At 71.3% G+C, this 18,315-nt stretch overlaps 2 protein-coding genes across 2 annotated transcripts in view; one reads left to right on the forward strand and one right to left on the reverse strand.

The window, feature by feature from the left end:
- Window positions 1-15,955, forward strand: part of H696_04040 (hypothetical protein) — a gene marked incomplete at its 5' end in the record, with an annotated part of 19,043 nt that extends 3,088 nt beyond the window's left edge. The window contains 4 exons of the mRNA XM_009497911.1: window positions 86-529; window positions 712-12,048; window positions 12,236-15,414; window positions 15,574-15,955. Of these exons, the coding sequence (XP_009496186.1) occupies window positions 86-529; window positions 712-12,048; window positions 12,236-15,414; window positions 15,574-15,861 (15,248 nt within the window). The 3' untranslated portion in view covers window positions 15,862-15,955. The remainder of the gene's footprint in view (window positions 1-85; window positions 530-711; window positions 12,049-12,235; window positions 15,415-15,573) is intronic.
- Window positions 15,956-16,067: 112 nt separating this feature from the next.
- H696_04041 (hypothetical protein) overlaps window positions 16,068-18,315 on the reverse strand; it is a 2,651-nt gene continuing 403 nt past the window's right edge. Inside the window, exons 2-6 of the mRNA XM_009497912.1 lie at window positions 17,881-18,277; window positions 17,559-17,651; window positions 17,038-17,396; window positions 16,637-16,884; window positions 16,068-16,458 (exon numbers count right to left, since the gene is read on the reverse strand). Coding sequence (XP_009496187.1) covers window positions 16,208-16,458; window positions 16,637-16,884; window positions 17,038-17,396; window positions 17,559-17,651; window positions 17,881-18,277 — 1,348 coding nt within the window. The 3' untranslated portion in view covers window positions 16,068-16,207. The remainder of the gene's footprint in view (window positions 16,459-16,636; window positions 16,885-17,037; window positions 17,397-17,558; window positions 17,652-17,880; window positions 18,278-18,315) is intronic.

Below are 18,315 nucleotides of genomic sequence, written 5' to 3' on the forward strand. Positions count from 1 at the left end.
CCCCCGCCCCCCCCCTGCCCCCTTTTCGTCTGCGCCCGTCTGCCGTGCATGCTGCTGACCCTCGGCCTTTCCGCCCGCTCCCCAGCCGTCGCCTCGAATCCCGGGCGCTTTGACGCCTTCACCAATCTCGCGATGGAGTCCGAGAGCCTGGTCCTGGAGTCGGCCGGGCCCAACCGGGCCCCCTTCTCCTTCCTGCTTCGGGCCATTTCCTCCACCTGCAAGTTCCTGGAGGCCTTCACCCGGACGCCGTGCGTGTGTGGCGATCTCCTGCGCGAGGTCCCGGTGCCGGAGCTCCTGTCGCTGGCCCTGCTTCCCGGGCTGCCGTACACCTTCTCCGAGGGCCGGTCCTACTCCTGCATCACCAAGCTCCTGGGTCATTTGATCTCCAGCTCGAATCTCTGCGTCAAGTCCTTGCTGCCGTTCCTGGTGGAGCGCCTCGGCACGAGCCTCGCCACGCTCCAGGCCGAGGGCAGCCTCTTCCACAAGTTCTCCTTCGATTCGCATCTGGCACAGTTCATCGGCATCACCGGTGCGTGGCGCGGCTTCTCTGCCTCTTCCTCTCTCTCCCCCCCCCCCCCCCCCCCCCCCCCGCCGGTCCATGTCTGTGAGCTAACTCCCGAATGCCGCGCTCCCGGTGTCCCTGTCCCCCCTGCCCCCGCCCCCCGCCCCCCTCCTGCCCCTGCCCCTTGTGGTGCACTGCATGCGACACAGACCCCGCGGTTCGTGATCGTGGCTCGGCCATCCTGCATGCCCTGAGCCAGTCCTTGATTCTGGTGCGGCTGGTGGCCGACCTGACGCACTTGACCCTGACCGGGCACATCTTCGGGTCGATGCTCTTCATCATGGAGTACATCGGCACCCCGGAGGTGGCGGCCACCCTGGCCCAGGCGGCTCGGCTGTCGCTGTCCCTGTCGAAGGAGGCCTTCCTGCTGTACCGGGCCCCGGAAAGCCCGGCCGTGTTGCGGCTGATTGAGACCCGCCGGGCCGAGGCGGCCGCCGAAAACATCCAGCTGCTGAACACCACCCAGCCGCAGTCCATGTACCAGCTGTCGCAACTGTCGCGCTACTTCACCCCCCAGGCCCAGGCGCAGATGGCCACCGCCGGGGAGAATGTCCGGCTCCTGTGCCCCTCCAACCGGATGGCCCTCTACTCGGTGAGCAGCAAATTTGTCAGCGCCCTGACGGCCCTGCTGCGGGGCTTCGCCGAGGCGGCGCACCGGCTCCAGGCCGAAACCCCGACCCTGGAGCGGAAGGCCTGCTTCCCGGCGCCGGCCGTTCGCCAGGCCGCCCGGCAGACCATGGCCCTGGTGTTGGATCCGATTCGCGAGCCGGGGTTCCTGCTGCCGGGGCCGGCATGCGAGGCCACTGCCGGGGGCTCGTCGCCGGCCGAGGCCGATGGGTCGTCCGCACCGGTGGAGCACACCCTGGTGGCCAGCTCGGTGGCCTACATGCTGGTGCATCGGCTCCATCGGGTGCTGGCCCAGGGCCAGCCCGGGTGGGTGCCCAACATCCCGATGGCCTTTGCCTTTGCCGAGCACCTTTCCCCGGAGGAGGCGGCCGGGCCGGCGGACAAGGTGTTCGCGGATGCGGAGCCGGCTCCCCTGCTGCTGGCCCGGTGCCTGTGGGCCCGGCGCCAGGCCTTGAGTCGGCATCCGGCGGCGGTGGCCGCGGCCGCCGGCGGGCACATGTCCTGCGCGTCCACCTGTCCCGAGGCGCCGGCCAATGTCCTGCCGGATCCGCTGCTCCGGGCCATGCGTGCCACGGAAATTGCCCTGTCCTTCTTCCTGAACTTGACGGCCGGGTTGATGACCTTCCGGCAGCTCTTCTCCCGGCAGGCCCTCACCTACTACTTCATCATGTATGCCTACTTCGGCGAGCCGGAGCCGCTGACGGCCGAGCAGGTGGCCGCGCTGCCGGCCCCGCCGCCCGACGCCGGGGCCGCCGGGGCCGACATCCTCCCCGGGCAGCCGGCCACCCACCATCGTGTGACTTACCATCAGCTGGTGGCGCCGGCCAAGCAGCATGCCCATGTCAGCCGGGCCCTGCATGCCTTGATCCGGTTCAATTCGCAAGTCAGCGACTTTGTCGTGGGCATGTGGCGCCAGGGGCTGGGCACTCTCAAGCATTGCGATGCCTACCTCCTGAGCCATGTCATCTATCATCTGCACTTTACGTTGGACTTTGCGCAGAATCGCCTGCCCGACTTGTCGGCGGTCAAGCTCCCGACGCCGGGTGGCCCGGCGCGGGTGTCCATCGACCCGCTGGCCGGGCGCCTTGACCGGACCCCGGGCGCCGGCTTCGGCCTGACGACCTTCGTCATGCCGGACTGGCAGACCTTGGTCGGCGGCCGGCCGGGAGAGGGTGCTGCCGCGGATGCCGGCCGGGGGGGCACCCTTGCCGCCGCCGCCGCCGCCGCCGGGCCCGGGGCCACTGTCCCCGGGTCACGGCCCGGGGATGGGGCCGCCCCGGGGCCGGCCGCCGGGCCCGGAAGGCCCATCCTCCCGGGCCCCGGGGCCGGGACCGGCACCTCCGGCGCCACGCCCGCCGCTCCGACCACCAATCCCCTGGCGTCGCCGCACTTCCTGGAGCTGCTGGACATCCTGCACGGGGTGTCGAGCCCGGACTCCGAGGACGAGGGCGATGCCGGGGACTCGGACACCGAGTCCGAGGATGGCCGGGGAAGCCCCTCCTCCGGGGATGAGGAGTCCATCGACATCCTGGAGCCGCTGTCGGCGGCCGAGGCGGCGGCCGCATTCGAAGTGCCGGAGGTCGAGCCGGATCCCAGCTCGGTGGACATGCTGCAGGAGCTGGGCTTCTCGCGGGCCGACTGCGAGCGGGCCCTGCGGGCGGCGCACAACAACCTGGCCGTGGCGGCGGATGCGCTGCTGTCGCAGCCGGCCGCCAGCCGGTCGGCTCCCCCGCGACGCCCGGCGCTTGTGATCCCGGAGCCGGTGGCCGCCGCGGGCGGCGCGTCGCCGGCGGCGGCGGCCGTTGAGGCGGCGGCGGCCGTCGCCACTGCGGCGGCGGCGGCGGCGGCCGGTGCCGGTGCCGGTGCCGGTGCCGGTGCTTCCTCCACGACGGAGGCCACGGCCGCGGCCGCGGCCGCGGCGACCTCCCCCGATGGGCGTGCCGGGGCCGGTGGCGCCGAGGCCGAGACCACTGGCACCGGCGGCGCTGCCGCCGCCGGGCGCCCCGCCGGCCCTGGCGACGCCCCTCTGCCACCCTTCCTGGAGGTGGAGATGTCGGCCTTCATTTCGACCCTGATGGACCACTTTTGCGAGCTGGCCGGCCGGCGCATCGCCGCGTCGCGTGCCCTCTCGACGCCGGAGCTGATCGACCAGTCGATCGAGCTCATCCAGTCGACGGAGCGCATCACCCGGAGCTGCCAGATCCTGATTGTGTCGCTGCTGCTCAGTGTCTCGGCCCTGGCCTTCAAGCAGGAGGACCCGGTGGCCGGGGCCAAGGCCGAGGATGCGGCCACCGCGGCGGCCAGCCTGACGGCGCACTATTCGCGCTCGCTGCTGGCCCAGTCGAAGGACCGGATCCGGGAGATGATCGATCGAATTGTCCTGCGCGCGCGCGACATGATGGCCGAGCTGCTGCTGCTGCCGGTCAAGGAGGAGCCGGGGTCGGCCGAGGCCGGCCCGGCCTTCGGGCTGTCGGGCTGCCCGCTGGCCGGGTCCCAGGGGCACCGGGCGGTCCTCCGGCTGCTGGCCGTGTGCTTCCAGGATGCGGACTTCGGGTCGGCCTTTGTGGCGTCGGTGTCGCGGCAGCTGGTGCCCACGCTGGCGGCCTGTGTGGACCGGGTGCTTGCCCGGCCGCCGGCCAGCCCGGACCGGCCGCCCTTCTGGCTGAGCACCTGCCTGTTGGTCTTGGTCCGGGTGCAGAAGTTCTCCTGCGCCATGGATGATGGCCAGGTGAACCCGGTCCTCCGGCGGCCGCTGGACATGCAGGCGGTCCTGCAGTCGGTCGAGTATTCGCTCCCGCGCCTGCTGGACGAGTCGCTTGCCGAGCCGGCGGCCGTTGTGGCCGAGCCGGCGGCCGATGTGCCGATGGCCGACGGCCCGGCCTCCGGGACGCGGCCCTCCCCCCCGCCGGCGGATGTCGCCCCGGCGGACGTCCCCATGGCCGACGGCCCGGCGGCGGAGGCCGGGCCCCTGCCGGCCGCTGTGGCCTTCCAAATTGCCCCCCTGACTGAGGAGCAGCAGCATGCGGTGGTTCGCCTGGCGGTGCTGGTGCTGGCACGCAGCGGGGAGCTTCCGCTGCTGGAAAATGAGCAGACCCTGGCCGATGACCATGTGCGCCTGATCACCCTGGCCCAGGCCGGGCGGAGCTTCACCCTGACGGTGGACAATTCCCTCTGCCCATCGTACGTCGGGGCCTTGATGACCATCGAGGCGGCCTTCATGGCCCTGGTGACGCTGAGCTCCAGCCGGTCGGCGGTCCGGCTGTTTGTGGCCCTCGGCGGCCCGGGGCACACCATCCGGTCCTGCCGGCGGTCGCTCTTCTTCAACCACTTCACGTATGCCAATTTGCTGGTGCGCCAGGCGCTGGAGCTGGCCCTGGTGGACTATGTGGTGGAGGACCTGGCCCTGCAGACGACGCACGCCCGGGACCCGCCGATCCCCCTGACGCGCTTCCTGGGCTACTTCCAGTATGATGCCACGGCCACGGCCAAGGCCATGGCCCTGGCCGGGCTGTATGGCGAGGCGGTCCTGTCGCAATCGCTGGCCGCCGGGGTGTCGGCCTACTCGCTGGAGCTGCCGCGGGCATTCTTGCGGTTTTCGGATTTGGATTTGTCCGCCGCCACGGGCCCGGCCGCCACGGGGGCCGATCGGCCGGCCGGCGGGGAGGCCGCCAAGCCGGCCGCCACAAGCCCGGAGGCCGTGTCACGGGCCTACTTCGCCGGGCTGGCACGCGAGTTTGACCGGTTCTTCCCGGACACCAGCGACGCGCCGCTGACCGCGGTCCTGGGGCCGCTGGTGGACGAGCTGCTCGCCTCGCAGGCCAGTCGCATTCACCTGGAGCGGGCCTTCCTCCGGACGTCGAAGCTCGGCGCCTCCGGGCCGAATTACGCGGAAATGCCGGCCCCCTGCACCCAGCGTCGACGCCTGGCGGCCGATGTGCGCTACCGCGATGCGCACTTCTACACCTGCTTCCTGATGGAGCTGCTGAAGGAGGTGGTGGCTTCCTACCCGCCGGCCAAGTATTACCTGGCCCTGCGGTATGTCCCGGGGGCCGGCAGCGGCGGGGGCTTTGTGGCCCCGGCGGCCGGGACCACGGCCCACGGTGCCACCGGCCCCGGGGCCGGTGCTGCCAGCATGCCGGGCCCCGGCGGCGGGGCGCCCAGCGCCGCGGCCACGGTGGCCGCCCCGGCGCGGCCCTTCGATTCGGCCTTCCTGGACTTCCTGCTGGACCGGATCCTGCTGGCGCACATGCGCGTCGAGACGCCGCCCGGGCCGAAGTCCTCGGCCACGGTGCTGGTGGACTCGCGCCGAACGGCCGAGGCCTCCCTGGCGGCGGATCTCCTGCTGGAGTTGTCGCTCGTGTCGACCTCGTCACTGAACCGGGTGCTGATCACCAGCCTGCTGGGGTTCAGCCGGCAGGCTGCTCCGACCGGGGCCGGGGCCGGGGCCGGGGCCGGGGCCGGGGTCGCCGCCGCCGCCGCCGCCGCCGCCGCCGCTTCTGGGCCCGGGGCGCCTGTCGCCGCCGGCGCGGCTCCCTCCCCGGCCTCCGGGTCCCTGCTGACGGACATCCCGTCCGACCGGTCGCCCATCTACTCGGCCCGCTTCGAGGTGGACCTTGCTCGGCAGCTGGTGCTGATGATCCACCACCGGGTGGCCACCCTGCTGGACTTGCTGGCGGCGCACTTGCACCCGGCGGCGTCCGGGTCCACCGGGTCGCCCATTTCCTCGGCCAGCGGGTCGCCGCAGTTGCTCGGCCTGCCGGGGCAGTCGCCGGTCCTGCCGGCCGCCGACAGCGGCGCCTGCGCGCCCGGCCTCCTGGGCGGGGCTTCGCTGCCGGGGTCCTCCATGGCGGCCGTGGTGACCGCGGTGACCGCGGCGGCCGCCAGTGCCAACACCCTGACGCCGAATCAGATCTTCGGCCGGCTGTCCATCCTGCTGCAACTTCTGTACCGGATCCTGTCCGGGTCCTTGGGGTCCATTTGCGAGGTGTCGCGGGCGCTGTCGCTCAAGAGCTTGCAATTTGCCTCGCCGGCCAAGGCGGCCCTGGATGCCGGGTTCATCCCCCTGCTGTTTGGCACCCTGCGGGTGTTGAATGCCAACTTCCAAGCGGCCCCGGAGCTCATCACGTCCATCCTCACGCCGCTGGCCTTCCTGACCAAAACCGCCAACCGCCTGTCGCAGATGATGTACCGGCTGCAGCTGAGCGAAAGCTGGCTGGCCAGCCAGCAGGCCCCCGGGGGCGGGAGCTCGGCCGGGGCGGCCGGTGCCAAGGCCCTGGCCGGGGCCCGGGCCCGGCGCCCCGGCGGCGATGCCTCCGACTCGGATGCCGAGGGCCCGGACCGGCCGAGCAAGCGCCGTCGCGGCGGCAGTGGCAGCTCGGCCGGGGCCGACTCGACGGCCCTGGCGGCGATGCGGCCGGGGCGCGCGCGCCCCGGCGCGGCGGGTGCCTCCTCCTCCTCCTCCTCCTCCGGCGCGTCGGCCAGTCGGACCGGGCTGCTGTTCAGCCGGTCGCGATCGTGGTTCGCGGCGCCGATGCGCACGTCGCTCATCATCTCGCACAGTGGCCCGGGGTCCGGGCTTGGCGGGCCTTCGCTCGGGGAGATTGAGTTTGTCATCGAGGCCGACGACTCGGACGACGAGGAGGAGGAGGACGCCCATGACGACGGCTCGGAGGGCATGGACGCCGGGTCGCCGGTCCCGCTGGTCACCGAGGCCGATGCCCAGCGGCTGCTGCACATTGTCTTCGACACGGCGTCCGACTCGGCGTCCGGGCTGGAGTCCGGCTCCGATGGGTCGGAGTCCGGGTCTTCCTCCGGGGCCGGCAGCGAGGCCGAGGACGCCGGCGACGGGCCGTCCGGCTCGACCGGCGCCCTGCGCTATGCGCAAATCCGCTCGCTGTCCGACTACGACCGTCTGGTGCTGCTGGATGCCGTGCAGGAGCAGGAGCAAATGCAGCATGCTCAGCAGCAGCAGCAGCAGCGCCAGCAGCGGCAGCAGCAGCAGCAGGCACAGGCCCGGGCACACGCACAGAGCCTCGCGCACGCGGCGCCGGCCGGTGCCGCTTCTGGGCCGGCCTCGGACAGCGATGCCGAGGACATTCTGCTGGCCCTGCTGGCGGCCGACCGGTCGTCGACCGGTGGCCAGACCATCCTCGACACCGGGTCTTCGCGGATCTACCTGTCGGACTTGCTGAGCTCCGGCGGCGGCGGCGGCGGCGGGCCGGCCAGTGCCGGTGGCGGTCGCTCCCCGGACGCCGGGGATGTGCTCTTCGAGGCGTCCGGGCCGCCTGGCGACTCGACCACCAGCGACTCGGAGCCCGGCCGGACCAGCGAGGACGACGAGGACCTCAGCCTGTCCGAGGGCGACATCAACATCGTGCTCAACATCCTGGATGGGGAGGACGACGAGCATGACGAGCATGGCAGCGATGATGACGAGGCCGATGACCATGACGACGTGGATCTGCACCTGCATCTCGGGCTCGGGCTCGAGCGCAATGGCCGCGTGGTGGCCGGCCCCGGCGATGAGGATGACGACAGCGACGTCTACTCCGGGCTGCTGATGCCGCTGGGGCGGGGCCGCGGTCGGGGCCGGGCTTCCGCCGCCGGGGCCTCCCACTCGGACTCCTCCGCCTCCTCCTCCTCGGACGAGGAGGAGGACGACGACGACGACGACGACGACGATGCCATCGACGAATCGACGGAGCCCGGTGTGCCGGGCGATGTCTTTGGGCAGAATTCCGACGTCGACGATGAGCATGACAGCCTGGTGGAGGATGACCACCTGCGCGACATGATGCTCTACGGCGAGGATGAGGTTGAGCTTCAGCTTCGCCGGGCCGGGCAGCCCGATGACAACTCCATCGACACATTGCCGTCCAGTCGCCGGCGCCAGAGGCTGATCCTTCGCCGGGCGGCGGTCATGGATTCGCCGCTGCGCGCCGGGCCCGGGGATGCCGCTCAGCCAGCCGGCGTGTCCGGGTCCCTGTCCCATGCGGCCGGCGGTGTCGGGGGCGCCACCCGGCCCGGGGCCCCGAGTCCCGGTCCTGGATCTGGCCCGGGGGCGGCCCTGTCGGGCCCTGTGCCCATGGGGGCGGCGACGCCGGGGCCGGTGGCGGTGCCGGCGGCCGCGGGCTCGGTGCCCTCCCCGGGGCAGGTGGCTGCTGCCCCGTCGCCGGAGGCCGCCCTGGCCGCCAGTGTGCCGGGCACGCCGGTGCCGGCGGCGGCGGCGGCCCCTGGGCCCGGGTCGACTGCGGCGCCGGCCGCCGAGGATCCCCTTGGCGACAGCCTCATCCTGGCGGTGGACGATGCCTTCGACGTGATGGACGCCGCGGCCGACGAGGAGGAAGAGGAAGACCCGGATGGCTGGGATGCCGATGGCGACCCCGAGGATGGGGGCATCATCAGCATGCCCCCGCCGCAGGGGCACCACGACATGTCGGACATCGAGTCCATGGACGAGGACGACGTCAATGAGGATGACTTCGGCGGGGAGACCCTTTGCGACAATTCCTACACGACGACCGTGGCCCCGGGCGATGAGCACATCATCGGCGAGGACCTGGTGCGCGATCCCTTCGACACCATGGACGAGGATGACGACGATGAGGCCCTCTTCGACCAGATCCCGCGGCTGGCCCGGCGCTACGTCGGCGATGAGGATGAGGACGAGGACGAGGATGAGGATCTGGAAGAGGAGGAGGACGACGACGACGAGGAGGAGGAGGAGGATGAGCATGACATCCACACGCTGCATGGCGAGGACCACGCGGACTTCGAGGCGCGTGGCCCGCCCCCGGCGGACGCCCTCTTCGCCCTGCCCTCGCGCAACTCCCCGATGGACCCTCACGATGGCATCCCGGGCGACTACCCGCCCGGGGAGCTGAACCGCCTGCTCCGCGCCCCGGGGCTCGTGGTCTCGGGCTTCCCGATCCGGCGCTCCGGGCGCCGGTCTTCCCTGTCTGTCGGGGGCACTGACCGGGGCGCGGCGGGTGCCCCCGGCGCCGAGCGGGCTTCCTCCCCGCCACCGGCCTCGGCCCCGGGCCCCGGTGACCTTTCCGAGGACACGGCTCAGCAGGTGGCCGGCCTGGTGCGGCTGCTGCAGTCGGCCTCATCGCGCCTGGCGCCGGGCTCCGGAGGCCATGGCGACAGCAGTGACGACGGCAGCAGCAGCAGCAGCGGCGGCAGCGACAGCGACAGCGACAGCGGTGCCCCGTCGGGCGGCGGCACCAGCGACTCCGACAACAGCGGGGCCTCGTCCGACGGGTCGGACCACTCCGGCGACGATGCGGACGTCAGCGACATCTTCCGCCTGCTGGCCGAGCAGGCCAGCGAGTCCGACGACCTCGACGAGGGCGGCGACCTCTCCTCGCCGGGTGGCCCCGGCAGCGAGTACAACGACATCCTGGCCTCGCTGGAGCGCATCCTCGGCACGGAGGGCGGCGAGTCGCGGGCCGGGCGCCGGCGGCCGATTGCCGGCGGTCCGCCGCTGGCCGCCGGCGGCTTCGGCGGCCCGGTGAGCTCCAGCGACCGCGAGGATGCCACCGAGCCACAAGCCACCAATCACCACCTTCGGCTGCCCGCCGGGGTGGGGTACATGCGCCTCCCCTCCGGCGCCTCCGGGCCCGGTGGGGCCGGCGTCGGGCCGGCCGAGGATTACCCCAGCTCGGACGCCTACTCCGACGAGGACCTGGACATGGTGGGGGGCCTGGGGCCGGACGACCTGTCCGAAACCACGGCCAACTACACGCCGGCCGACCTGGACCCGGATGTCATTGAATTCGGCATGGACGGCGAAATTGTCCGCATGGGCACCTTCACCTCGGGCGATGGGGCCGGAGCTGGCGGTGGCGGCGGCGGCGGCGGCGGCGGCGGCCCGGGTGCCGGGGGAGCCGACGCGGCGGCCCCCGGCGGCGGGTCCTCGCGGCGGCCCTCGGTCCGGTGGGTCTTGCCGCCGATTCGGCACCAGGCCGCGGCGGCTGGCAGCCCGCTGCGGCCGGGGCTCCTGCGGTCGCCGATCGGCCGGCGCTTTGGCGGTCCTGGCGGCGGGGGGGGCCCCGGTCGCCGGGGCGGCCCGGGCGGCCACCATCCCCTGGGCCCGGAGCGGTTGATCTTCTCGTCGATGAACTTCCGGGACTTGTGGGCCCGGGTGCGGCTGCTGCCCGACCCGCCGACCGAGGACTCGGCGCGCGCCTTTCGGCTGAATTCGGCCGACGCGGCGGAGGCCGACGCCCGGCTGCCGGGGGTCACGCCGCTTGGGGTTGCTCCCGGGCAGCCTCCGCTGCTGGTCAGCCCGGGCGGCGGGGCCGCCGGGTCGGCCGGCATGCATCACCAGCACCCGCTGCACTTGGTCCCGGAGCGCGAGGACCTGATCGACCCGGCCGGCAGCGACATGCAATCGCTGATGACCATGTCCGAGGCGGTGAGCCCACGCCCCGGGCGGCTGGCCATGCCGCGGTCGGCCGCGTCCCTGCGCATGGGCTGGTCGCCATCCGGCCGGCGTCCCTCGGGGTTCCTGCTCCCGGGGGTCCGGCCCCCGGGCATGGCCCCGCCACTGAGCCCTGGCACCCAGGGTGCGGCCGGCGGCGGCGGCGGCGGCGGCGGCGGCGGCGGCTCGACTGCCTCGCCCCGGGGGGCCGCCCCGATGCCGGACGACCTGAATGCCCTGGTTTTGACGGTCATGCCGGGCGCGGTGCCGGTGCGGTCGGTTTCGTCGTCTCCTCGCGAGGCGGCCGAGGCCCCGGCTGGGGGTTTGGCCACGGCCGGGGCGGGCGGCTCGGCGGCCGATGCCGCCGCATCGGCCGCCAGTGCATCGGACAGCACCGGTAACCTGTCGGCCCTGCTGGCACAGTACCTGCCCCAGCCGGGTGGCCTGGATGTCCTGGCACAGCAGATGGCCGGCGACCGGGCACCCCCCGGCCCGGTGGACCTGTCCTCCATCAATGCCTTCCCCAACACGCACATCGTCACGTCGCAGCTGCTGGCCCTGTCGCAATTTGGCGGCGGGGCCACCGGGCACCATGCGGCCGGGCTGTGCTCGGCCCCGCCTCCGACCGGCTGGCACGAGCCGCCGCCGCCGCTGCAGCAAACCTGGGAAACGGCCAACGCCATTGCCAGCCTCCATGCGCGGAATGAGCGCAACCGCCCCGGGGCCGACATGTTCCACTTCTTCCGGGTGACGCAGTCCGGCCGGCCCACCCGCCGGGATCGGAATTCCTTCCTGCCGGCCCCGTCGGCGGCTCTCGACAGCCCGAACCGCTTCGGCCCGCCGCCGGAGCACTCGTACATCGCCCCGCCGTCGGTCAGCCAGCCGCAGCTGCACACCCTGCCGGAGCTCTTTGTCCCCTATGTCGACGCCCTGGCCCTCATCGACCTGGACCTGCCCTTCGCGGCCCTGCGGGACTTGTACACCATGCGCATGTTCCCGGCCCCGGCGGTCATGATGAATGGCCGGGCCCTGCGCCGGACCCCGGCCATCTACTACAACCTCGAGACCACCGCCTACCGGTGGGGCTCCATGCTGGTGGTGGCCGGCTGCCACGCCATCAATGGGACCCTGCTGGGCCTGCTGAATCGGTTCCTGGCTCGACACCTCCGGCCGCTGGCCCTGGGCCTGGGCCCGGAGGCCGCCGGGCCCGAGCTCGCCCAAGTCGGCGGCATGGCCGATGACCCGGCCGCCGAGTCGGGCCCCAAGGCGCCTGGCCCGCCGGTTCCCGGGTTCCCCGCCAACCACCTGGCCCACGGGCGCTCCTCCCTGGCGGTGTCGCCGTCGGAGGACCACCCGACCGGCGGCAATCCCATCGGGCGTCTTCGTGTGGCCCCGTCGGGAACGCTGCTTGCGCGTTCGCCCGCCATCCGCGAGCGTGCGTCCTCACTCGGTTTTCTTTTCTCCCTTTCCGCCATTTTCCCTCGCCCGCCGCTGCCGCTGCCGCCGCCCTCGAGGGGGGCCCCCCTTGTGTTTGTGGCCATCCTAACCTCCCCCCCCCCCCCCCCCCCCCCCCCCCCCCCCCCCCCCCCCCCCCCCCCCCCCCCCCCTTCCCATCGTCGCAGGCCGTCCGACGGCTCGCCTGGCGGCCCGGCCTCGGGCCTCGCCGCGGCTCCCCACCAATGTCAGCCTGTCGATCTACCTGCGCTCCAAGGAGTTCTCCCCCTCGCCGCTCATCGATCGGGAGATGCTCTTCTCGCTGATGAAGCTGCTGTTTGTGGCGCACCCGATCAATTCGGTGGCCCTGCTCCAGCCGATCACCTTCCTGTGTGCCAACCGGTCGGTCAGCGCCTTTGTGCTGGCCTTCATCCTGTGTGTCATCAGCCCGAACCCGGCCTTGCGCATTGTCCTCGGGCCGAAGTACTCGTCGCTGGGGTTCCTCGGGTCGCGCCATGAGCGCGAATCGGCGGCCCTCATCCAGCGCATGCTGCGTGCCGGGCCCACCGGCGCCGGGGTGGAGGACCCCGGCGACGCGCCGAGCTGGACGCTCCCCTCGCGCGTGACCCTCCGCTCGGTGACCCTCCTGCGCGGGCTGATCGAGCGGTCCGACGTCTCCGGCACCATCAACCGCATGATGCTGAGCCCGGTGGACCTGGGGGTCATCCTGTCGGCCACCTCGCAGCAGGCGGCCACCGGTGGGCCGGGGGCCGGGGGGCCGGCCGGCTCGGGCTCGGCCCCTGCTGCCGCCCCGCCGGGCCCGGGCCCGGCCCCTGTGGCCGCCTCCCGGCAGGTGGTCATCCCGCTGATTCACCTGATCGAGCTGCTGCACATCGATGCCATTGTGCACGACTCGCCGGTGCTCGAGAACCTCATGGACTTGATCTTCAATGTGAGCCTGCTGCTGGTCCAGCGCCAAACCCCGCCGATGCATGTCATCGAGCAGCTCATGTCGCTGGAGCCGGCGCCCATCATCGAGCCCGTGCCGATCCTGGCTCCGAGCCCGCCGGCCTCGATGGCCTCGATGGCCCCGAGCGCCGGCGGGCCGGCCACCCCGGGCCCCGGCCCGGACACGGCCACCAGCGCCCCCCTGCCGCGCAGTCTCAACATCAGCCAGTTGCTGATCCCCACCACGTCCGTCTACCACCTGGTCAACCTGCTGCAGGTGCCGAATTGCTCCAGCCGCACCTTCGGCCTGACGCTGCTGGTGCTGTCCAACATCTCGGAGCTCCCGCGCTATCGGCCGGTGGTGCGCGATGCCATCCTGGCCTCCATCCGGACCTTGGGCCGGCGCACGGCCGCCGACATCGCCAGCCTGGCCGATCTGCTGGACCGGTTTGTCACCGTGGCCACGGTCACCCAGACCGACGAGCAGTCCAGCAGCACCAGCAGCACCGAGCAGCAAAAGATCGATGTCACCGCGGCCATGGCCAACATGGACCTGTCGCGCCTCAGCTCCCAGGTGTCCTCCCAGGTGCAGCTCCTGCGCACGGTCAAGGCCCTCGGGTCGCCCTTCAGTGTCGATGGCCCGGACTCGCCCTTCGGCCAGGCCTCTTCGGCGGGGCTTTCGGCCGACGCCGGTCCCCCGGGGCCGGGCTCGGGCTCGGGCCCGGCTGCCGCCGGCGCCGGCGCCGGCCCCGCCATGGCCGACGGATCGCCCGACAGTCAGCCCCCTCTGCGCCCTGCGGCCCCGGTGCCGGTCAGCCCGCTGGCCGGGGCCGCCGACGCCACGGCCTCGCTGATGGCCGCCTTCCGGTGGAACATCGAGCAGGTGTTCCATGACCTGACGGCGGCCGGGCTCTGGCGGTCCCTGTCCCGGGCGTTGGACCTGCTCCTGCTGTCTTCGGACTTGACCCATGTGTCGGCGGTCTTGCTCCCGGTCATCGAGTGTCTCTTCCTCATTTGCCAGGTGAGCATCTTCAAGGAGCGCTCGCTGCCACAGACGGTCGACTCGACGCCCTGCCCGTCGGCCGGCCCGAGCCGGGCCCCCTCACCGGGCCCCGGCGGCGGCCACCCCGGGCCCCTGGCTCCGGCCGACATGGCGCACCCTCTCCCGGGCTCGCACTCGGGCTCCGGCTCCGGCTCCGGCTCCGGCTCGCCCGCCTCCTCGCCCGGGGAGTACCTGGTGAAGTTTGTCTACCGGTTCAAGGTCCTCATCAACCACATCATCCGGTCGCAGACCAACCTCATCAGCAAGGGGACCTTCCTGTGTCTGGTGACCCACCTGCCGGATGCACTGGACTTCGACATCAAGCGCACCTTCTTCAACCACCAGATCCAGCAATTCCTGGACCCGAGCAGTCGGGCGGCCACGCAGGCCGCCGCCACGGCCGGCATGTTCAATGCCGGGACGCCGCCGGGCGTGGCGGCGGCGGCGGCGGCGGCGGTCTTCCCGCGACCCGGCGCCGGGGCCGCCTCGCCCGGCGGCGGCTTCCTGCCGACCGCGGCCGGGCCGGGATCGTCATTGCCCACGGCCGCCAGCATGACCGAGCTGGCGGCCCAAACGCGCCAGCCCATCCGGCTGACCGTCGACCGAGACACCGTCCTGGAGGACTCCTTCACGGCCATGCAATTCCTCAAGCCGGAGCGCGTGCGCCTGGCCCCCATCCAGATTACCTTCCGCGGGGAGCCGGCCGTCGATGCGGGCGGCGTCACTCGCGAGTGGTTCAACATCCTCACCCGGCAGATGTTCGACCCGAATTATGCCCTCTTTGAGAATGTCTCCGGCAAGAAGGTCACCCTGCAGCCGAACCGCCTGTCGCACCTGGCCTCGGCCAACCACCTGGCGTACTTCCGCTTTGTCGGGCGCATCATCGGCCGGGCCATCTTCGACGCGCGGGTGCTGGATGTCCACTTCACCCAGTCCCTCTACAAGCACATGCTCGGCCGGCCGATCAGCCACCAGGACATGGCCGCGGTCGATCCGAGCTTCCACCAGAGCCTGGTGTGGATCCTGGAAAACAGCATCGACGACGTGCTGGACCTGACCTTCTCCCATGACACGGATGACCTGGGCCAGACGGTGGCCGTGGACTTGGTCCCCGGCGGGTCGGCCATCCCGGTGACCGACGCCAACAAGCACGACTACGTGCGCCTGGTGGCGGAGCTCCGCCTGTCCAAGGCCATTGAGTCCCAAATTGGCGCCTTCCTGCAGGGCCTGCACGAGATCATCCCTCGGCACTTCCTGTCGATCTTCAGCGAGCAGGAACTCGAGTCCCTGATTGCCGGCATGCCGGACATCGATGTCGACGACTGGCGCAACAACACCCTCTACACGAACTACTCCCCGGCATCGCCGCAGGTCCAGGTTCGTGCTCTCGCCCTCGCCACACGCACACACGCACACACGCACACACACGCCCGCCCATGCATGCTGCCTGGCCTTTTCCCCTCTCTTGCTCCTGGCCCATGTCGTCGATGCTAACGCGCCCATCTTCCCTCCCTCCCCATGATGCGGCCTGCTCAGTGGTTCTGGCGTGCGGTTCGCTCTTTCAGCAATGAGGAGCGCGCGCAGCTGTTGCAGTTCGTCACCGGGTCTTCGCGCATCCCGCTCGAGGGCTTCTCCCACCTGGAGGGGTCCAATGGCCGGCAGCGCTTCTCCATCAGCAAGGACTTCCGCAGCAACAACCGCCTGCCGGCGGCACACACCTGCTTCAACCAGCTGGACTTGCCGGAGTACGATTCCTACGAGCAGCTCCGCCGGAATCTCCTGACGGCCATCAGCGAGTGCACCACCGGCTTTGCCTTTGCCTGAGCCGGGGCACTGCACGGACCCGCCCCCCCTCTCCCCCCCCCCTTCTCCCTGACATACATGTACTTTTATAGACCTTCCTTCTACCCTTCCCAAAAGGAAAAGGCGTTCGCCTGTGACCGTCACCGTCCGCCACATGCCTCCCCCCATGTGTGCGCGACACACACACACACACACACACATGACACAGGCACCAGAGAACAAGCAAGAGCGGCAGGGAAGCAGTGGCATTTTAGTGGAGAGGACAAGGACAGGGAAGCGGGGAAGGCGCAGACGCGAGCGCAAGCAAAGTGGCCCCGCCCGCTGGGCGTGCGCAAATGGGAACACCCGAGCGCCGGGACACCGCCCTTTAGTAGCGCTTGCGCTTGAGCATCGCCTTGAAAGCAATCGGGTGAGACTCGGGCGTGGCCTCGGCATCCTCGCACCACACCTTGATGGACTTGTCCACCTCGCAGGTGATCAGGCGCGTCCCGGTGTGGTCGAAGGTGGACGACAGAATGCCACACTCGCTGGCCAGCGAGCCGGGCTGCGGGACCGTCCGCGCGGTCTGGAAGTTGTAGCCGGACTTCCAGTCGTAAAAGTGCATCATGCCATTGTCGGCTGCGTGGCGTGGTGTGATGTGATGTGGCGTGGTGTGATGTGACGTGGCATGGGGTGGCGTGGTGCGGCGTGGCATGGGGTGGCGTGGTGCGGCGTGGTGTGGCGCGGTGCGGCGCAGTGTGAGTCAACGCAGAGTGGCAGGCGGACACCGCAAGAGGGAGCAGATTGTGTGACGCACCGCCAGCGAACAGGACGTTGTCCTGGTTGATGGACATGGTGTTGACGATCGGGTGGTCCGTCAGGGGGAGGTTCTGCAGGAAAGTGCCATTCGGGAACTGCCACTGCTTGATGTGGTCCGAGGAGCCGGATGCGAAGGTGTACTCGCTCGGGTGCAGCAGCACCGAGCGCACGCTCTTCTTGTGGTTGGTCAGGGTCTTGAGGCACTTGCCGGCGGCCAGGTCCCACAGGCGGACAGTGCTGTCCATGCTGTTGAGCGAACAGGGAACCGAGCCAGGGAGAGAGGGGAGGGGGGGGGGGGGGGGGGGGGTGAGTCGGGCGGGAGGAAGGGGACGGCGCGAGCACGCGGGGAGCAAGTGATGCCACACCCCCCCCCCCCGGCGGGGGAGGGAACCGACACACCTGCCGGAGACAATTTGCGGGTTGACCGACTGCGCGGCCACCGAAGCCACGGTCTCCATGTGTCCAGTCAGCGTGTGGACACACTGCTTGGCACGGATGTCCCACACGCGGACCGAGGCGTCACGGCTGCCGGTGATGAGGACATCGAGCGACGGATGCACCGCCATGCAGTACACGCCATTCAGGTGCCCGTGGTACTTGCGAATGACCTTGTTGATCTCCAAGTCCCAGCAGAGGACCTGCTTGTCCTCGCCGGCCGAGAAGAGATACGGATGCCGCTGGCTGGCGGCCACGGCCCGCACGCCCATCGAGTGGGCCGTGAAGGTGGTCTTCAGGGTGCCGGAGGCAAGGTCCCAAATCTATGCGCAGCAGGAAAAAGCAAAGCCAGGCGCAGGCATCGCGAAGGGGGGAGGCCCGGCACAGGGAGCGAGGGAGCAGGAGGGCCGTTAGCAAGTGACCGACACCGGCGACAGGGCAGGCAGGAGGGCCAGCACCAGCCGGGCACCGGCGGCAGGGCGAACCTTGATGGTCTGATCGCGCGACCCGGTGGCGAACCACTGGTTGGTCGGGTCCACCGAGATGGACCGGACCCAGCCGCTATGGCCGGAGATGACCTGATGATCGCCACGGGAGGAGGCAGATGGAGAGAGAGGGGGAGGAGGGAGGAACGACCAGAGGGGGGGGGGGAGGGACAGGGACAGGGCCAAGGGGGCGGGGGCGTTTGGCAACGAAGGAGAGGTGAGTGACGTGAAGGAGGGCAATCCCCGACCACACGGGCGAAACATCGAAGAGGAGGCGGAGAAGGGGCAGTGGACGGAAAAGAAAAAAAAAACCAGCACGCACACGCATGAGCTTCCAGGGGGCGTGCCAGGTCGGGCGCGGGACCGAGTGCGTGTGAGTCTGCAGGACGAGCGACCCGGACTCCGAGGGCGGCGCCGGGGCCCGGGCTCCAGGACCGAGGGCCGCCAGCTGCCGGTCTCCGCCGGACCCGGGGCCGCCGCTGCGCAGCACCAGCGACTGGCTGCCCGACGGGCGGCCCGACTGCTCGGCGCGGCCCGTGGCCCCGGCCACCGAGGCGTCGATGGCCGCAGCCAGGCCAGATGCCTCGGCCGTGCCGGCCTCCGCCGCGTTCTTCTTGGCCTCCGAGCGGTCCCTCCGCGTCGGGCGCTTGATGGACTCCGGCAGTCGGCGAACCACCTCATACTCGTCCAGGATTTTGGATGTCATCCGGAGCCTCTGCCTGGACAGGAGGGAAAGGCGGATGGGCGGGGGGGGGGG

Source organism: Fonticula alba, assembly GCF_000388065.1.
Source record: "Fonticula alba strain ATCC 38817 unplaced genomic scaffold supercont2.6, whole genome shotgun sequence".
Classification (NCBI taxonomy): Eukaryota; order Rotosphaerida; family Fonticulaceae; genus Fonticula; species Fonticula alba.